Here is a 16892-nt window from a genome sequence, read left to right as displayed (position 1 = left end):
CGGCTTGATTGTATCCTTCGCCAGGAGGACAGCAATCTCCACCCGGAGAACAGGTGCACTGCCCAACGACACCGGAGTGAAGTGGACAGCCCTGAAGACCGGGGGACGCCGGGCGAACTGAATCGCATAGCCGAGTCTGATAGTACGAATGAACCAACTGGACAGGCTGGGGAACGTGATCCACGCTTCCAGACACTGAGCCAGCAGGACCAAAGGCACCACAGACGCACCGGGGGTGGGGCAGCAAGGCAGAGAGGGACCCGAACCGGACGGCTTGGGGGCGGCCTGGAGTGGGGTCGGACTCTGCGAGGCAGCAGTGTGCATGGGAGACAGCGCACGGGACGCGGTCTGCACCATCACACTGCCACCTGCTGGCGAATGGGGAGGGAGCTGTCAGCGGCGAGGCTGAGCCTGGCACACTGGCAGACACCCCTTGTTGTGACCTGGAGTTTGAGGAAACTGCTCTTTTTGTGGCAAAGTGGGTACCGCTGGACTCCGGAGAGCCAGCGGCGGTAGATGGACAGCCGCCACAAAATCCCCCCCGGCCCTCCTCCGGGGGTGGGAGAGCAGATGGAATACTCTCCCAAAGGGCAGGAACCTTCCGCTCCAGGTCGCCCGTCTCAGGGCTGGGCACCACGTCCGCGACCGGCACCCTGCTGTTTGGCTGGTGTAGGCTGCTGCTTTGCCGACTTAGCAGGGGCGGAGGAAGACGCAGGCGGGCGCCCTCGGCGACGAGCGGGCTGAGGCTGAGCCACGGGCGGCTGGGTGGAGGCAGCAGCGGACCGCCGTGGCATGACATGTCTGATAGCCTCAGCCTGCTTCTGTGCAGCGGAGAACTGTTGGGCACAGCTCTCCACCGCGTCGCCGAAAAGGCCGACCGGAGACACGGGGGAATCCAGGAACCGATGTTTGTCGGTCTCCCTCATGTCTGCCAAGGTCAGCCAGAGGTGGCGTTGCTGGACTACCAGAGTAGACATCGCCTGGCCAACAGAACGCGCTGTCACCTTCGTTGCCCGGAGGGCAAGGTCAGTGGCAGCGCGCAGCTCCCCAAGCAGCTGTTGGTCAGGAACTTCCTGGGGCATCTGCGACAGCGCTTTTGCCTGATAGACCTGCAAAAAGGGCCATCGCGTGCAGGGCAGAGGCAGCCTGCCCACAGGCACTGTAAGCTTTCTCAGTCAGACCGGCTGAGAATTCACAGGCCTGGGACGGTAGACGCGGCTCACCGCGCCAGCCAGCGGCCGTTGGACACAACTGCATCGCAACAGACCGCTCGACTGGCGGGATCCTCGCGTACCCCCTGGCTACCCCGCCGTCCAGGGAGGTGAAGGCGGACGAGGGACCAGGCCCTGTACGAGCCCCATACGGAGCTTGCCAAGACCTGGTCACCTCATCGTGTACTTCCGGGAAGAAAGGCATTGGGGCGGGACGCTGGATTTGACCAGCGCGACCCCCCCCCAAGTACCAATCGTCCAACCGAGATGGGCCGGGACAGGGTGGAGGGTTCCACTCAAGCCCGACGCACAAGGCGGCCCGGGAGAGCACAGCCGTAAGCTCGGGATCCGACTCGGGCAACGCTACCGTCCCGGGCGGCAGCGCGTCCGAATCTTCCCCCGAGGACTCAGGCTCACCTTCCGATGCAGCGATCGACATCCGATCCGCCGCCGGCACACCAAAGGTAACGGCTGGACAGTCCGTAGAGGGCCCAGCGGAAACCAACGGTGGCACGATGGGTTGCGGTGCTGATGAGGCGGCAGGGGCCCGAGGAGCGTTTCCGCTCGGCGGGGGAGCCCTGACCATTATCCCCAGGCCGCCCTCCCTATACAGCGCCGTATCGTCATTCTGGTTCCCGGGGCCGGAAAAAACGGTCGTACGCGGCATAGGAGAGGGGACTCCCGCTTCCTGAGACTTCAGGAAGGAGAGCCTCGACCTCAGCACTGCGATGGTCATGTTCCCGCAATGGGAACATGAACCATCCACAAAAGCTGCTTCAGCGTGCAGAATGCCCAAACACGAGATGCAGCAATTGTGCCCATCAGCAGGGACCAGGGAACGACCGCACCCAGTAACGCACAGACGAAATGACATACTGTCAGGGTTCGTCTTGTAAAGCTCTTTTAGAAGGGGAAGTCAACTCACTCGTGCTGAAGCACCCAGGGAGCGACGCGATGTGTCAGGTACACCACTCCCTGACACACCGAGGAACCGGCCCAAATCGCTACACACACACACTCTTTGTGTTGCTGTGAAAACAGCAGTTTTAGAGCTTATAGCTCAGCTCCTCGGACACTCGCGACCTCGCTGAACGTGCCCTCTTCACCAGCACTGAAGCTCGCTGTAATCCTCTTCTGAGGCAATGTTTTAGAATAAAACAAACGAAGAAAGGAGTCTTCTAAAACAGGACACCAGTGAATGGCTCCGAAGCGAAAGACAGAGTGCGATTGCATCTGCTTCCTATTTATATACACCTGTCGGGGGCGGTGCGCATTATGCAAATATCGCACGCCAATTCCATTGGCTTGTTTTAGTTTACACGAAGATGATAGGGCTCTCTAAGCGATATCCCAATTCGTCGGTCACTACTGACGTACGTCGAACGTGACCGACTGAAAGGGAACTACATCATTTTAATATCACAACATCGATGTCTGTCAAAAAATAACAATACACAATACATTGTAGTATTTATAAGAAACCGAGGTCCAGCAAGTTCACGCATTTACTGGATGTTTTGAATGCATAATTGTTTTTTGGAGGCCTGAGCAGCTTCAGCATGCTGTCTGTGAGAATCAATAACGTGGATAATACATAACGCACATAAGTTTAAATTTGTTCCTTGAAATTGAAGATGATTAGGGAAGGTAGTGAGATACTTAACACTGCATGCTGAAGGGAATAAATGCCAATCTAATTGAAAAGCTTTGCCGGGTTAGTGAACATCGTTCAACGTGTTGTATGTTATAATTTGACAGATTTTTTTTATGCACGAACTACACATTCTGTTTTACATTCCTACACATAAACCTTCTTGATTTCAATTTTTTTTTAAATAATTTTCTATACTTGACTGATCTTTTTTTCATAATTTGGCAACAGACGAACTGTTAAATGAGTGATCTTGAGATGAGTGCCTGTAGTTGTCCAATTGGACTCTCATATGATGATTTAAGATTCAAGGACTTGAAAGGTGATTTTTATAAAATGTAGTTTGATTACTATCTTCTCAGTTGATTAAAAGATTAAAGGGGTAGTTCACCTAAAAATGAAAATTATCCTATAATTAACTCACCCTCAAGCCATCCTAGGTTTATATGACTTCCTTCTTTCAGCCAAACACAATCGGAGTTATATTAAAAAATATCCTGGCTCTTTCATGCTTTATAATGAGAGTGAATGATACCTAAGATTTTGAAGCCCAAAAACGTCTATCCATCCTTCATAAAAGTAATCTATATGGCTTCAGGTGGTTAATAAAGGCCTTCTGAAGCAAAATGATGTCTTTTTGTAAGAAAAAAAACAATATTTATAACTTTATAAACTGTAATCACTAGCTTCTGGTAATGGCCATCCACGCATTCATGAGAGAGTCGAGTTTGGGCGTATAACATAGGACATGTGACAAACGCAGAAGCAGAGAGGATAAAGCAAAACAAAATGCCGGTTATGAATTAGAAGCAGGGGTGGAGTAAGGGGGTGGCTTCTGGGGCTCAAGCCCCGAATGTTTTTTCAAATGCCCCGAATCTTTCAGGTTTGAGGTTTCTTAAAATAAAAGGTCTCTAATGTTGTATTTTGAACTCGAAACCATGATATGGCTTTGTGCCTTTATAAAACAGCAAACAGGCAGTGATTTTAGTATAAAGGCAGTTTGTTTGTGCTGCGTGCTTTAAAGAGAAGTGTGCACATTTGTTCGCATGATCAGCTGGTGATCTGATGTTAGTTTTCTCCAAAATAAAAGCTAATGGGTTTATGTCTTGCAAGTGAAGAAATTAGGACGAAAGTATTGTAATTTTCCTATACTTTAATGTGAAGTAAAATATACTAATGAAATATTCATTTTCATTTATTTTACAGTAGCCAACATTTGTTTGGGACAAGCACTGGGACAAGCTACACCTGGGTTAAGCCCTGAATATTTACAATATCTGGCTCTGCCCCTGATTAGAAGTCATTTTAGACTTCCAACACTTCTCATTTTAGAGAAGTTTTAAAGAAAAATTTCAGAAGATTTTGATATGAAGAGAAGCTACGTTATATGTCAGGTCAGAGATCATGGGATAATCATGTGATAATTTTCATTTTCAGGTGAACTATCCCTTTAAGTAAGTTCAGTGTTGATTGATTTCCATTGTAAAAATCATTAATTATTAATTTAGTTCATTTATCTATACAGCAGCTCTGGTGTCAATACAGGCAGATCAATAATATTGTTGAATATTAAGGTCCCCAACTAAACAAGACAGAGGCGACAGTGGCAAGAACCCAAACTCCATCAGTTGACAGAATGGAGAAAAAAAATCCTTGGGAGAAACGGGGTCCAGTCCTCCTCTGGCCAACAAACGAACACTGTATGATTATGATTCAGGCGGCATCACAAGTCAGAAGTCAGATTGGATTGGAGACAGTCTCGCAGCATTCCAATTATTTAATCCAGTTCCATCTTGTTAAAGAGCAGATTCATCTTGCCAGTATGAAGGCGGGTTTTGCGGAGGATCGGTGCCACTGGCTGATGTGTTGATGAGGCCTTTACAGTGGATTGTCTAGTTGACACAATCTCTGGCTGACACTTCAGGGATGTGTTGTGGTTGTGTCTAGGTGCAGGTCCTCCTTCTGATCTGGATACGGCCTGGATCCGGCTGAATGCGGTAACCTCGGGATAAACAGCAAGACTAATATTAGCATGGATGCCATTCTTCTTATGATGTAACAAGAACATTGGGTGTTATAGGAAGTGTTACCGGTTCCAGTTGTCCTAATTTTTGCAGCCTAACAATCATTTAACTGATTTGAATAATAGAAATTGATAATCTGTTATGTGTATTCCAGGTTAAAGAGATGTGTTTTAGTCTATATTTAAACTGACATGGCTTTGTCTGCTTCCCAAACAAAGCTAGAAAGACTGTTCCAGAGATAAGGATCTACCGCCTGCAGTTGATTTTGATAAGTATTATCAACTGGCCAGAATTCTGAGACTGTGTAGCAAATTAGCTCAAAATAAATATGATAATTAATCATAACTAGTTATAATTATTTATAAATATTTAGATCAGTTAATAAAATTAACTTAATTTAATAAAATTAATATTACAATCAATTAACCTTTTTGGCCAATGAACACTCAGTGTTAATTGTTTATTAATTCTAAGAAATGTTCATTTTCATGTTATGGGAAGTAACAATCTTATTGTACAGTACTACTCAGAGCATGTTTGTCAGGATCAGCATAATTAGGGACTCCAGTATATGAGCATGAAACACGGACAACTTTACGTATGACATGAACAAGACTTTATTAACTAGACTAAACACTTAACTACATGCATACAGTTTACCAAGGGAAAGAGAGAGCCGAAGCAGAATACAGGAAAGCAAGCATTGTTTGAAATTCAGCAGATCAACAGCCTTGAGCAAACCATCAGTTTAGTTCTAACATGACCTTCTTTAAAAGTGGTAAGGATACTTAATGTATCAAATAATGAGACTAAGTTTGATACTTGCATGTCTCGCACATTCGAGTTAAAACTGTCCTGATGCAATTTGTGGAGGCTTGAATCTTCGCTGATATGGTCTTGATGAAAGAGAACCAGTTGGATTCAGAGGATCTTTGGTGAATGGAAGGTCTAAGCCAGAGCCTGGCACAAGCTTGAGGTTCCTTAGAAGCTTCTAGCTTCTTAGCATTATCTTCACATCAGCATTTTTCAGTAAAAAAAAAGAGAGAGTGTGATCTTGTGATCAGTGATTTTAAAGGGTGAAGATGTCACACCCTCTTGAGGTATCTGAGCCAATAAGGAGTTGTCTCTTTAGAGGGGTGTTTTACGAGTCTTTGTTCTGTAGCAATATATTAGCATAAGACATTGGATTGGATGTATGAAAGAAGAACCTTCTAGATTCTTATAATACTAATGTGTCACAGAGTTAGCAACATGTAACATTAATTAACAAATAGGGAACAGAAGTTGGTGTCCATCAATACCAAACATGCTACCCATGTGATTTTAGTTAACTATAAATTTGCAACTCTGAAACATTAATACCAAAATAAAGAGATAATTAATACATTAGAATAAACCTATAAAAGGAAAATCATGAGAGGGGAAAATTGGATACACGTTTATACATTTCTTATGCGGTTATACATAGAATCTATAGGATTAAGAGGGTTTATTTGTCCTTCTCAGAAAGAATGAAGTCAGAGTCACAAATTCCTGACAGTCATAAAAAGTTTTTATCAGTTTTCTGGTGTCTTGTACCAGGACACCTAGTTCTGTCTGTGTGTTAGCTTCATTTGGGATGCCAGTTGGAGTTTAAGGGGATGAGTTCACTGAACTTTGAGAGAGTGAGTTTCTGGATTATTCATTAAATATAATGAATTATTGTGTGTCTGATTGGTCCAAACGCTACAATGCAATAGATGTGAAGGACTATAATACGTTAAGAGCTTGCTCAAGTACTGGGGAGCTAAAGTATTTAGTGCTTTGTAAGTAATTAGCAAAATTTTAAAATGTATACAATGTTTAATAGGGAACCAATGCAGTGTTGACAGAATGCCATGCTTCTTAAAGATATATATATATATATATATATATATATATATATATATATATAATGATATTATGATAGCATGTACAGGGTGAAAAGCAATGGTCCTAGTACTGAGCCTTGCTTTACTCCATACTGAACTTGTGATTGGTATAACATCTCTTCGTTTACTGCTACAAACAGATAACGGTCAGATAAATATGATTTAAACCATACCAATGCAATTCCACTAATGCCAACATAATTTTTGAGTCTGTTCAAAAGAAAGGGCGATAGTATAAAATGCAGCACTAAGACAGACCTGCCAACATGTACGCATTTTGCGTAGCGGGTACGCATTTTGACCTCCAAGTACGCTGGTATGATTTGTCACTCTATTCTACGCAAAACCCCGGTGACTCCTCTGTGCACGTGTAGTACACAAATCCAGCAAAAGAGTTCGACCAATCATAGCGCTGGGTTCATTTCCCCAAATACACTGCGTTCCAAATTATTATGCAAGAGACAAATCAATAAGATTTCTGTAGAATAAATTATCCATGTCTTTTTAGATAACCGGGATCAATCTCAGACAAAATAATTTGCCAGGTCTATGGAAACCCTACTTAGAGGTTGTTCCACATTATTAAGCAAGTCACAGTTCTCATGCAATATGGGGAGGAAGAAAGATCTTTCTTAAAATGAAAAGCATGAAATGGTCCAATGTTGTGCAAAAGGCATGAAAACAACTAATATTGTGTGAAACTGAATGGAGATTATCAAATTATCATAAGATTTGTGAGTGATTTAGAGCACAGCAGAACTCGGTCAGATAAAAGCTTATTGAGGAAAGTTCCTGTCAAAAAAAGTAATTGTATTATAAGGGCAGCTATAAAAAAAAGCCAGTGTTGAGCAGCAAACAGGTATTTGAAGCTGCTGGTATCTTTGGAGTCTCAAGAAGCTCTCCATGCAGGCTAGCAGTTGTGCGTAAAGATGCATTTCAGCCACTCCAAACCAAACCTCACAAAGAGAAACATTTACAGTGGGTTTAGAAATACATGAAGACTCATTTTTAAATAGTTTTATTCACTGACTAATGCCGTACTACAATGGATGATCTAAATGGATGGATTTCTGGATGGTTGGTGAATGGCCACCACGTTCCAACAAGACTGCGACGTCAGCAAGGAGCTGGTGGGTGATGATTTGGGCTGGAATATTGGGAAGTGAGATGGAGGGTATTAAAATGACTTTTGCAAGATATGTGGAGTTCATAACTGGCCATTTTCAGCTATGATATAAAAAGGAGGATAGTGCCTTCTGAAATACAATGCACTATGCACTATCCCATGCTGCAAAAAAACACCACAGCAATAAAACTGTTTGAAAATGTATTTGTACACCCACTGTAAATGTTTCTCTTTGTGAGGTTTGGTTAGTGGTGTCTAAAATGCATTTTTACACACAACTGCCAGCCTGCATGGTGAGGATCTCAAGACTCCAGAGACACCAGCAGCTTCAAATACCTGTTTGCTTCTCAACACTGGCTTTTTTTATAGCTGCCCTTTTAATACATGAGGGGTCCTCATGCACCTAATTATGTTACATAGTGTAATTATTTTGTATGAAAACTAGCACATTAGTTACCTTCGTTATATTACTAACGTCTTGATGGCCTATTCTTGAATGCTCGATGCGTTTCGCTCTTATTGGTTCTTTCTATTCATTGTCAACTGTTTTCTATAAATATGTTTGTATTGGCTAACCTTTAATCAGCGAATGTTTGTCTTGTTCAAAGACAGTACGTTACAAATAGAAACCCTTTTTTTCTTTGGGATTTAGTAATCTTATTTGGATATTGATATAATAAATTAAGTATTTTAAATGAATCGCATGTAAACTCAATGTTTACTGTTTTCTAAGGGTTTCTTAGTTTTAGACTAGTTTTCATTACAAAACCTGTATAAAACTGTCAGGTTAGTTGTATGTAAATACAGCCTACTTGAAATTGCAAACAAAATGTTTTAGTCCATATTAAATATATGAATGTGATTCACTTGTGGTTGTCAGTTTGTATAAGCACATATTATGCAATGCAATATTAATCATGAATTTAAGAAAAGCTTTTGAGCAGGTGGAGTGAAATTTTTAATTGTGTCATGATGGATGATAAGAGCGAATCATTTGTAACTCGTTACAAATGATTTCATGTTAATTCTTAATGAAGCTAGTTTCCGTACTTTGGTACAATCTAAATCCTGACTTGAAATCCTTGCAGATACCATTTCTTTCTAAAAAAGGAACATAGTTGTGAGGATACTGTCTTTTCTAGTATTTTTGACAGAAAAGGTAGATTCAAGATCAGTCTGTAATTTACTAATTCTCTAGGATCATGTTGAAGTTTTTAATTAGAGGTTTAATAATAGCCAGCTTAAAAGTTTTCGGACAAAGATGAATTAATGATATTAAGAAGATCTATAACCTCTGAAATCATTTTTTTTTCAGTAGCTTAGTCGGTATGCGGCCTAACATACATGTTGTTGATTTTGATGAATTAACAAGTTTAGACAATTCTTCCTCTCCTATAGCAAAAAATGGAAATTTTCCTCAAGGACACGACAATGCACTGTCTGAGGCAATACTGTAGTAGATGGTTGCATGGTTATAATTTTCAATTTTGCAAGTACAGAAGTTCATAAAGTCATTTCTGCTGTGCTGTTTGAAAATGTCTGAAGTTGAAGCTTTATTGTATCAAATAAATGCCTAGGGTTGTGTTTGTTTACTTCTAAGAGAGTTGAAAAAGAAGCAGATCTAGCAGTTTTTAAGGCCTTTCTGCTGCACTCTTGAGGGCCCGAGTGTGCTCATTGTACCACGGCTTTGGACTATTTTCCTTAATCTTTTTTAAGCACAAAGGAGCATCACTTTGCTTCAGAGGGCATTTATCAACCCACTGGAGCCTTTTGGATTACTTTTATGATGGATGAATGCAGTTTATGGAGCTTCAAAATCTTGGGTACCATTCACTCCCATTATGAAGCTTGGAAGAGCCAGGATATTTTTTAATATAATTCCGATTGTGTTTGGCTGAATAAAGAAAGTAATATATACCTAGGATGGCTTGAGGGTGAGTAAATTATGGGATAATTTTCATATTTGGGTGAATTACCCCTTAAAGTCAATTCTCAAAGTTTGATAAAATGTAAATTTTTCAATAATAGATGATAAATTGTCACTAACTGGACATTGTGTTTTGAAAGTGTTGCAAAACATACAAGAAGAAATGGAATATATTGCTGGGTTGGAGGTGTCCCACAAAAGCGTTTGTCAATGCAGGCATTTTTCTATGTTGCGTTCTCTAGTAGTTCATTGTTGTTTCATCTCTTTCATTCTTTTTTTTAAATGTGTGAAACAATGGTCCGGACGAGTGCAAAAAAAGAAAAAAAGAAGAGAATTATGTCAAGTGCGCTGTATGAGCAAGTGAGGTTGACATGGTATCGGGATATTTTTAGCTTGTTGTATTTACACCTTCATCAATTACATTTTCAAATCCCCATGTAATCAGATAGAGATATACCCAAATGCACGTTCATTACTTACATTTAAATGAGTTGTGTTAACAGAAACATTTCTGTCATTTAATTTGACAGAATTTAAAAAAAAACCTTAGTAAAGGGTCTTAATAGAGATTAGAAGAAGGGTGAGCTTTTATCCAAAACGCCTTACAATGCATTAAACTCTACATTTGTGAGTATGTGTGTGAATCAAACCCTTGACCTTGGTTTTGCTAGTGTCATGTTCTGCCCATACTATAGGAACATGCGAAACATGTAAACCTCTTTTTTCAGATTAAAAGCTTAACCAGAATATGGATATTAATTGAAATATTAATATCCTAAACATTCCCCTAAACACACAAAATATATTGCCTGCAATATGACATGAAGAGCTGTGGACGGCCACACACCCAGGCAGTGAGCGATGAGGCTATATTTAGCCGTCTGGAGTCCCTGATTCCAGTGTCTTTTGGCCGGTGTATGTTGGGAGGAGTTGTAGCGCTGCGTGACTGGCCCCATCACGTCAGCACTGCTCAGACTCAGCACATGTGCCGCTCTATATAAGAAGACTCTCTTACAGTACTGTTCGTGATGATGAAGGCCCTAAAAATGGTTTTTGTTTGTGTGTAATTCTTACCCAACAAAAACAGAACTCATTCATTCATTTTGCTTGAAAAACTCATAATCATACTTTTGAGGGGGATGGCATTCCAGTTCAAATTGATTCGATTTTTTAGGCAAATGAAAGGGATTTCCATCTTTTATTCACTCAGTAGCCTATGAAAGCAATTCCAGTTCAGCACAAAAACATTGCGCAATAACAAAAAAATTATAATATAAAAATGCAGCAGAGTATTCAATGGTTGGTTGCGCAATATTGACTTTCGTGATTTGACATATTATATGCAGGTTGCAGCCTGTGGACATGCTTCTCTATCAGGGCACGTCCTCTCAGAAGCGATCATCAGAGAAAACCACTTCAGGTAAATTAACTGGGATGAAGCGAGATTTTGGCTGAAAACATTAAACTTGACATAAGACCATTAGATATGCTAACAGAAAATTAGATGTGGATAAAACTCCTGAAAAGAGACTCCTTTTCCATTAATGAGACACATGTATTGTAGAGCTGCAAGATTAATCAGGATCAGTGTTGTGCCGAATTCTGAAACCAGTGTTGTGCTGAATTATTACCCCCTGAGTCCCCAGTATAGGTAGGTTTAGGTTTAAGAGGATTATGCAACAAGCTAGCGGCCTCAATGAAGTGGGGAATAATTTGGCAGGGAGTTAAAATTCGGCAGAACACCGGCAAAGACTCTCTTGATGCCCTAGGCGAGATTTTACATAGTGCCCACCACAAGCCAACACTTGCACCCACCCCCCAATAAAAAATACTGTAAATACTTATCTTTCATATGAACTGCAATGTATGATAATATAGTATTAATAGTGATAAACATTAACATTAATATGAAGTAAATAAATGGTGATAATAAACAACAACTAAAATGTGGGAAAAAAGGAATCACAAGAACACAAGAAAATTAGATACTTAAATGATTGCAAATCATGAATGTTTTAGACCACAGTCATGGTGTCTTTTAAAAGAAGACACAGTCAAGTAGCAATATAACTGTAAAAAAAAAACATTAAAGTGTTTCCTCACCTGGGCTGAACCATCACAACAACATTATCAGATAGTTACACTATACAATAGGGCTGTGAATCTTTGGGTATACAGTGAATAGAATCGATTCACGATTCATAGGTGTTCGATTTGATTCAAGAACGAATTTTGCAAATTTAGAATGATTCGATTTGTGACCATTCACATTAAAATTCAATGCGATTTGATTAATTCAATTCGATTCTGCATTTTTTATACATAGGGTTATTATTTAGTCAAGGTGTTAATTACACAGCCTTCAGGAGGTCAGAGAGTAAGGGCAAAAAAAACTTTTGTCCATTGTTAATGTTAGTTCATGTTAATTCTTAATGAAGCTACATTTTTTTAATAGCCTAAAAATTGGCATTTGTAGAAATTTACATAGGCCAAAATTTTAAAAGGCTTTAAAAGTATTGTTAGTTCATGTTAACTATAGTGCAGGACAGTGTTAATGGCTACACAACCTCCAGGGAACATGCTTACATGGAGAGACTATACCCTAGAATATCATGCACTTTCCCAACTAATCCTAAACTAACTTTTTTTAAAGGAATAGTTATAAAAGCCCTCTTTGTTCTCTTTATACGGAACATATTCCTGTTTTACGATGATTCAGAAAGAAAATGCGCTGGGTGTCTACTGTAGCTATAGTAACGAACGCAACTTTAATGCGCATCTGATTGACAGATAAACCGCACACTCTTATTTCAGTGTTGTTAATGTAGTTATTTCAGCAGTTTCCTTTGCACATTTTTTTAACAGCATAAAGTTTAATTTAATTTATCATTCTTTGGAACTATGCTTATGCATTTAGACACTTACATTATGTATTTGCTCCATCCATGCATTAAATGCGCATCCTTGAATAAGCGGGGTTTTATGTCCACTGCTCAGGTATTGTCAATGGTATGACCCATTTCCAAAAAATTCCAGTATTTTATCTTACATAAAATAACGGTGACATTTCCACGAAATGAAAGCATTTTATTTCAACAGTAGTGACCCTGCAACTTGGCAGCTTTATCATTGACTTGAGCAGTGTGATTCAGTTACTATTATAATAGATTATATTATATACTCCATTATAGTAGAGAGCTGTCATCTGCTCATGCGAATAGCAGTGGCCGTCCTGAGGAGAGCTCAAACGTGGGCTGCACAAAAATGTGTGTATAAGATCTACGGACGGAGCGCGAGTGCACCTGTGAGTGAATTTAACGATTTACGATTCAAAAAACATGTTTCAAGATCGATGCATATGCATCGTCAGGAATTGTAATCGATGCATCGAGAAAACGAGTGAATCGTTACACCCCTACTATACAGATTATCCCACAAATCGAATCAAGGATATATTTGTATGTGACGAGCAGGGCGGCGAGAGCCGTGAGGGAACGGCGCGAGGCCGGTGACGCGAGTGATAACGAGCATCACCTGCGAGGCGTGCCGGCCTCGAGTCTCTCACGGAGGAGCTCCGGAGGCATAAAAGGAGGAGTGACATCAGTGAAGGACGAGAGAGGACCAGGCCTGGACTTTATGTTATGGTTTTGTTATGTTTGGGTGGCCGGCAGACGTCCGCGAGGGTCTGCCGGCATTACTTTCGTTTTGTTTGTTTATTTTGAGATTAAACTTTTGTTGAATGTTCGCCGGTTCCCGCCTCCTTCTTCCCATATGTACGAACTGTGTTACATTGTACTTGCATTTTTTTTCTTTTGTGAAATGGCATACATGAATGTAGGGCTGCACGATACATTGTTTTATCGCCGATATCGCAATGTGTGCATCCGCGCACATCCGCATCCGTGCATGTCATGTATAGGGATCATAGTTGATCTGTACAGACCAGGCACCAAGGTTCGAAACCCACGTGATTCTCTGATTAATTACAAAGTTTAACCATCACAGAGTGAAAGTTCATCATTTGCACGTGCTTTGGGTCCTGTCAGTTTAAACACTGAAGCGATTTCAAACCATTCTAGGGCAAGAAAACGTGAAAGAAAACTCAATTCGTAACTCGCGTGCTGTTTTTTGTGTGCGAACCTAGAATTCAGTTCTCTTTCTCGTCTTTTTGTGTTAAAAGGACACATACACGCAAAATCATGTGAAAATGCCCGTCTCTGTGAGTATCCTAAACACAGTTGCTAATGGCTTATGGTAAACAATTGGGAAAGAAAACAGATGCATATCATTATATTGGATCCGTGCATTCGGTCTAAGCCTAATATTCCTGCTGTGTCATTAATGTAAATCAAACAACAAAATACAAAGAGAAAATCACTTTTGTAGCTTTAACAAAGATTAATTATATTTAATTTATACAGTGAAGACTATGCAGTGTTAATATACATTTGATTATTCAATTTCTGTACCTGAATACTGTTAGACATACCTATGTTAGAAAAACATAGGCTAAAGCACTGTATTTCATTTGTATATTGTATTTTTCCATGCTTGTAATTTGTTTATTATTTTCTATGCAGATGCACTCCCCTAAAATCACCCCAATAATTCTAGAATTATTAATTATATACAAATAGAGCTATTCAGTTCATCTAGTGAATATAGTATATCGCAATATGTATTGCAGAAAAACAAAATAGCGCAATGTCAGTTTTATCCAATATCGTGCAGCACTACTTAAATGGTCTAAGGGCCAGAAATGACACAGAGGCTGGTTGTTCCCAACTTCTAATGTGAAGGAGGTTTCTATGACAACAAAGAATGGATCTATCACTGTGCTCTCATCTACACTCTTAAAAATAAAGGTTCCAATATGGGGTTTTCGCAGTGATGCGATAGAAGAACCACACCCCCCAAAGAACCTTTCATTGAACAGTTCTCAACAGAACCTTTTTTTTCTTAGTGTGAAGAACATTTTAATAATCTAAAGAACCTTTGTCCACTATAAAGAACCTTTGGTGCAATGGAAAGATTCACGGATGTTAAAGGTTCTTAATGGAATCATTGCCAATAAAGAACCTTTGTTTTGTTAAGAGCGTATGGCAGTATATAGTCATATATGTAAATTTCAGTGTATGTTATTGTGCATGTGTGTGTATTTTTGGAAAGCGTCCAGGTCACCATATGTGTCTATAAACCCAGCTGACAGAATGAAAGTTAGAAGAGTTTCTGAGTGCATTTAGACAGCTGAGGCAGATTTCTCTCTCTCTCTCTCTCTCTCACACACACACTCACACACGAGTCTTGCCAATTCATATCACAAGCACCGGTAGGCGGCTGAAATAATTCCGTTTCTGAACATCTGTTTGGCTGCCCGGGGGCCTTCCTTCTAAACATGAGCCAATACCTGCCATCAGACTGTGTCTAAAAATATGCCTAATTAAAAAATAGACATCATTGTCTGCCGAGCGTGCATAATCTCCACCTTTATGTTGGGTTTGGACCCTAGGGCCTCGTAGAGTTTATAGAGTGTGACTTTATGACCACCTGTACTCATATCTGTCCTGGGAGACGGATGTGTGTGTGTGTGTGTGTGTGTGTGTGTGTGTGTGTGTGTGTGTGTGTGTGTGTGTGTGTGTGTGTACTTGTACAACTACCTTTGTGAGGACCTGTTTGCATTTTAGACCATCGGAGTCTGGAACAAGAGAGTAAAGTGAGGACATTTTGGCCAGTCCTCACTTTCTGAGAGCCCTTTAAAGGTCTGTTTGAGGGTCAAGATTTGGTTTTAGGGATAAGGTTATAATTAGGTTAAGGGCAGGTTTGGGGTAAGGTTTCAGGTTAGGCACTTAGTTGTGATGGGTAGGGTTAGGGAAGAAGCCAGAGATTGCATTGTGTCAAAGAATGTCCTCACAAAGACAGATGTACAAGTGTGTGTGTGTGTGTGTGTGTGTGTGTGTGTGTGTGTGTGTGTGTGTGTGTGTGTGTGTGTGTGTGTGTGTGTGTGTGTGTGTGTGTGAGACATTGCTCTTCTCATTGCATGCTTTTTGTGCATACTTGATTTCTTAATTTGCTGAATTAATTAAACCAGGGCTGCTATTTTCACTCTTCTCTCCAACAAGGTTCCATTTTAATGCATTTAAGAAATTTTCTTTTAACTTTGTTTCTGTGTAGTTTGTGTGCTGTACACTCAGACAGTGGCGAACAGGGAGTGGAGAGAGGTATTGCATTTTCTGAATTTGTGATTTCAGAACTGCATTTTTTAATTTTCATTACTTTTATTCATGCTGGTCATGTGATGCCATTTGCTGTTCTTTTCTTTAGTTTGGCAGGACAGAAGTCATCGATAACACGCTGAATCCAGACTTTGTGCACAAATTCATCCTCGATTACTTCTTTGAAGAGAGACAAAATTTACGCTTTGACCTGTGAGTATAATCAGCATGCAAATGTGTTTGTGTTTGAGATTAAATGCTTGGGTCATTGATGCATTTTGGAAATGATCAATGTTCTCTGACAAAAATGCCAAATGAGAGAATAAAATTCTAGTTTAAAAATGGTGAGCTAAACTCATTAAAAATAGCTTTTGTTTTATCGCTGGGCTCATACATTTTTGAAAAATATATTTTTTAAAAATTGTCTCTAAATGTCAAGTGGTGTAATTAAAATGTAATATTTTTTTCCTTAAATCTTGAGTATATTTGAATATACACGTCTCAAAGGGTTAGTTCACCCAAAAAAGAAATTTCTGTCATTAATTACTCACCCTCTTGTCGTTCCACACCCGTAAGACCTTTGTTCATCTTCTGAACACAAATTAAGATATTTTTGATGAAATCCGAGGGTATCTGATCCACACATAGGCAACAACGTCCAGAAAGGTAGTTGAAAACATAGTTAAAATAGTCAACGTGACTACAGTGGTTCAACCTTAATGTTATGAAGCGAGGAGAATAATTTTTGTGCGCAAAAACAAAACAAAAATAACGACTTGTCAAACTTGTCATGCATAGTGAACTCAGTGCAGGCTTCCTTGTTTGCATCCG

The 16892-nt window shown here is 40.4% G+C and overlaps 1 protein-coding gene across 1 annotated transcript in view; it reads left to right on the top strand.

The window, feature by feature from the left end:
* Positions 1-16892, top strand: part of cpne8 (copine VIII) — a 94256-nt gene that overhangs the window by 17080 nt on the left and 60284 nt on the right. Inside the window, exons 3-4 of the mRNA XM_067379195.1 lie at positions 16021-16067; positions 16171-16274. Of these exons, the coding sequence (XP_067235296.1) occupies positions 16021-16067; positions 16171-16274 (151 nt within the window). The remainder of the gene's footprint in view (positions 1-16020; positions 16068-16170; positions 16275-16892) is intronic.

Source organism: Chanodichthys erythropterus, chromosome 24, assembly GCF_024489055.1.
Source record: "Chanodichthys erythropterus isolate Z2021 chromosome 24, ASM2448905v1, whole genome shotgun sequence".
In the NCBI taxonomy this organism is placed as follows: Eukaryota; Metazoa; Chordata; class Actinopteri; order Cypriniformes; family Xenocyprididae; genus Chanodichthys; species Chanodichthys erythropterus.
The sequence above is the reverse complement of the archived record's forward strand: the minus strand, read 5'-3'. Positions and strand labels throughout refer to the sequence as shown.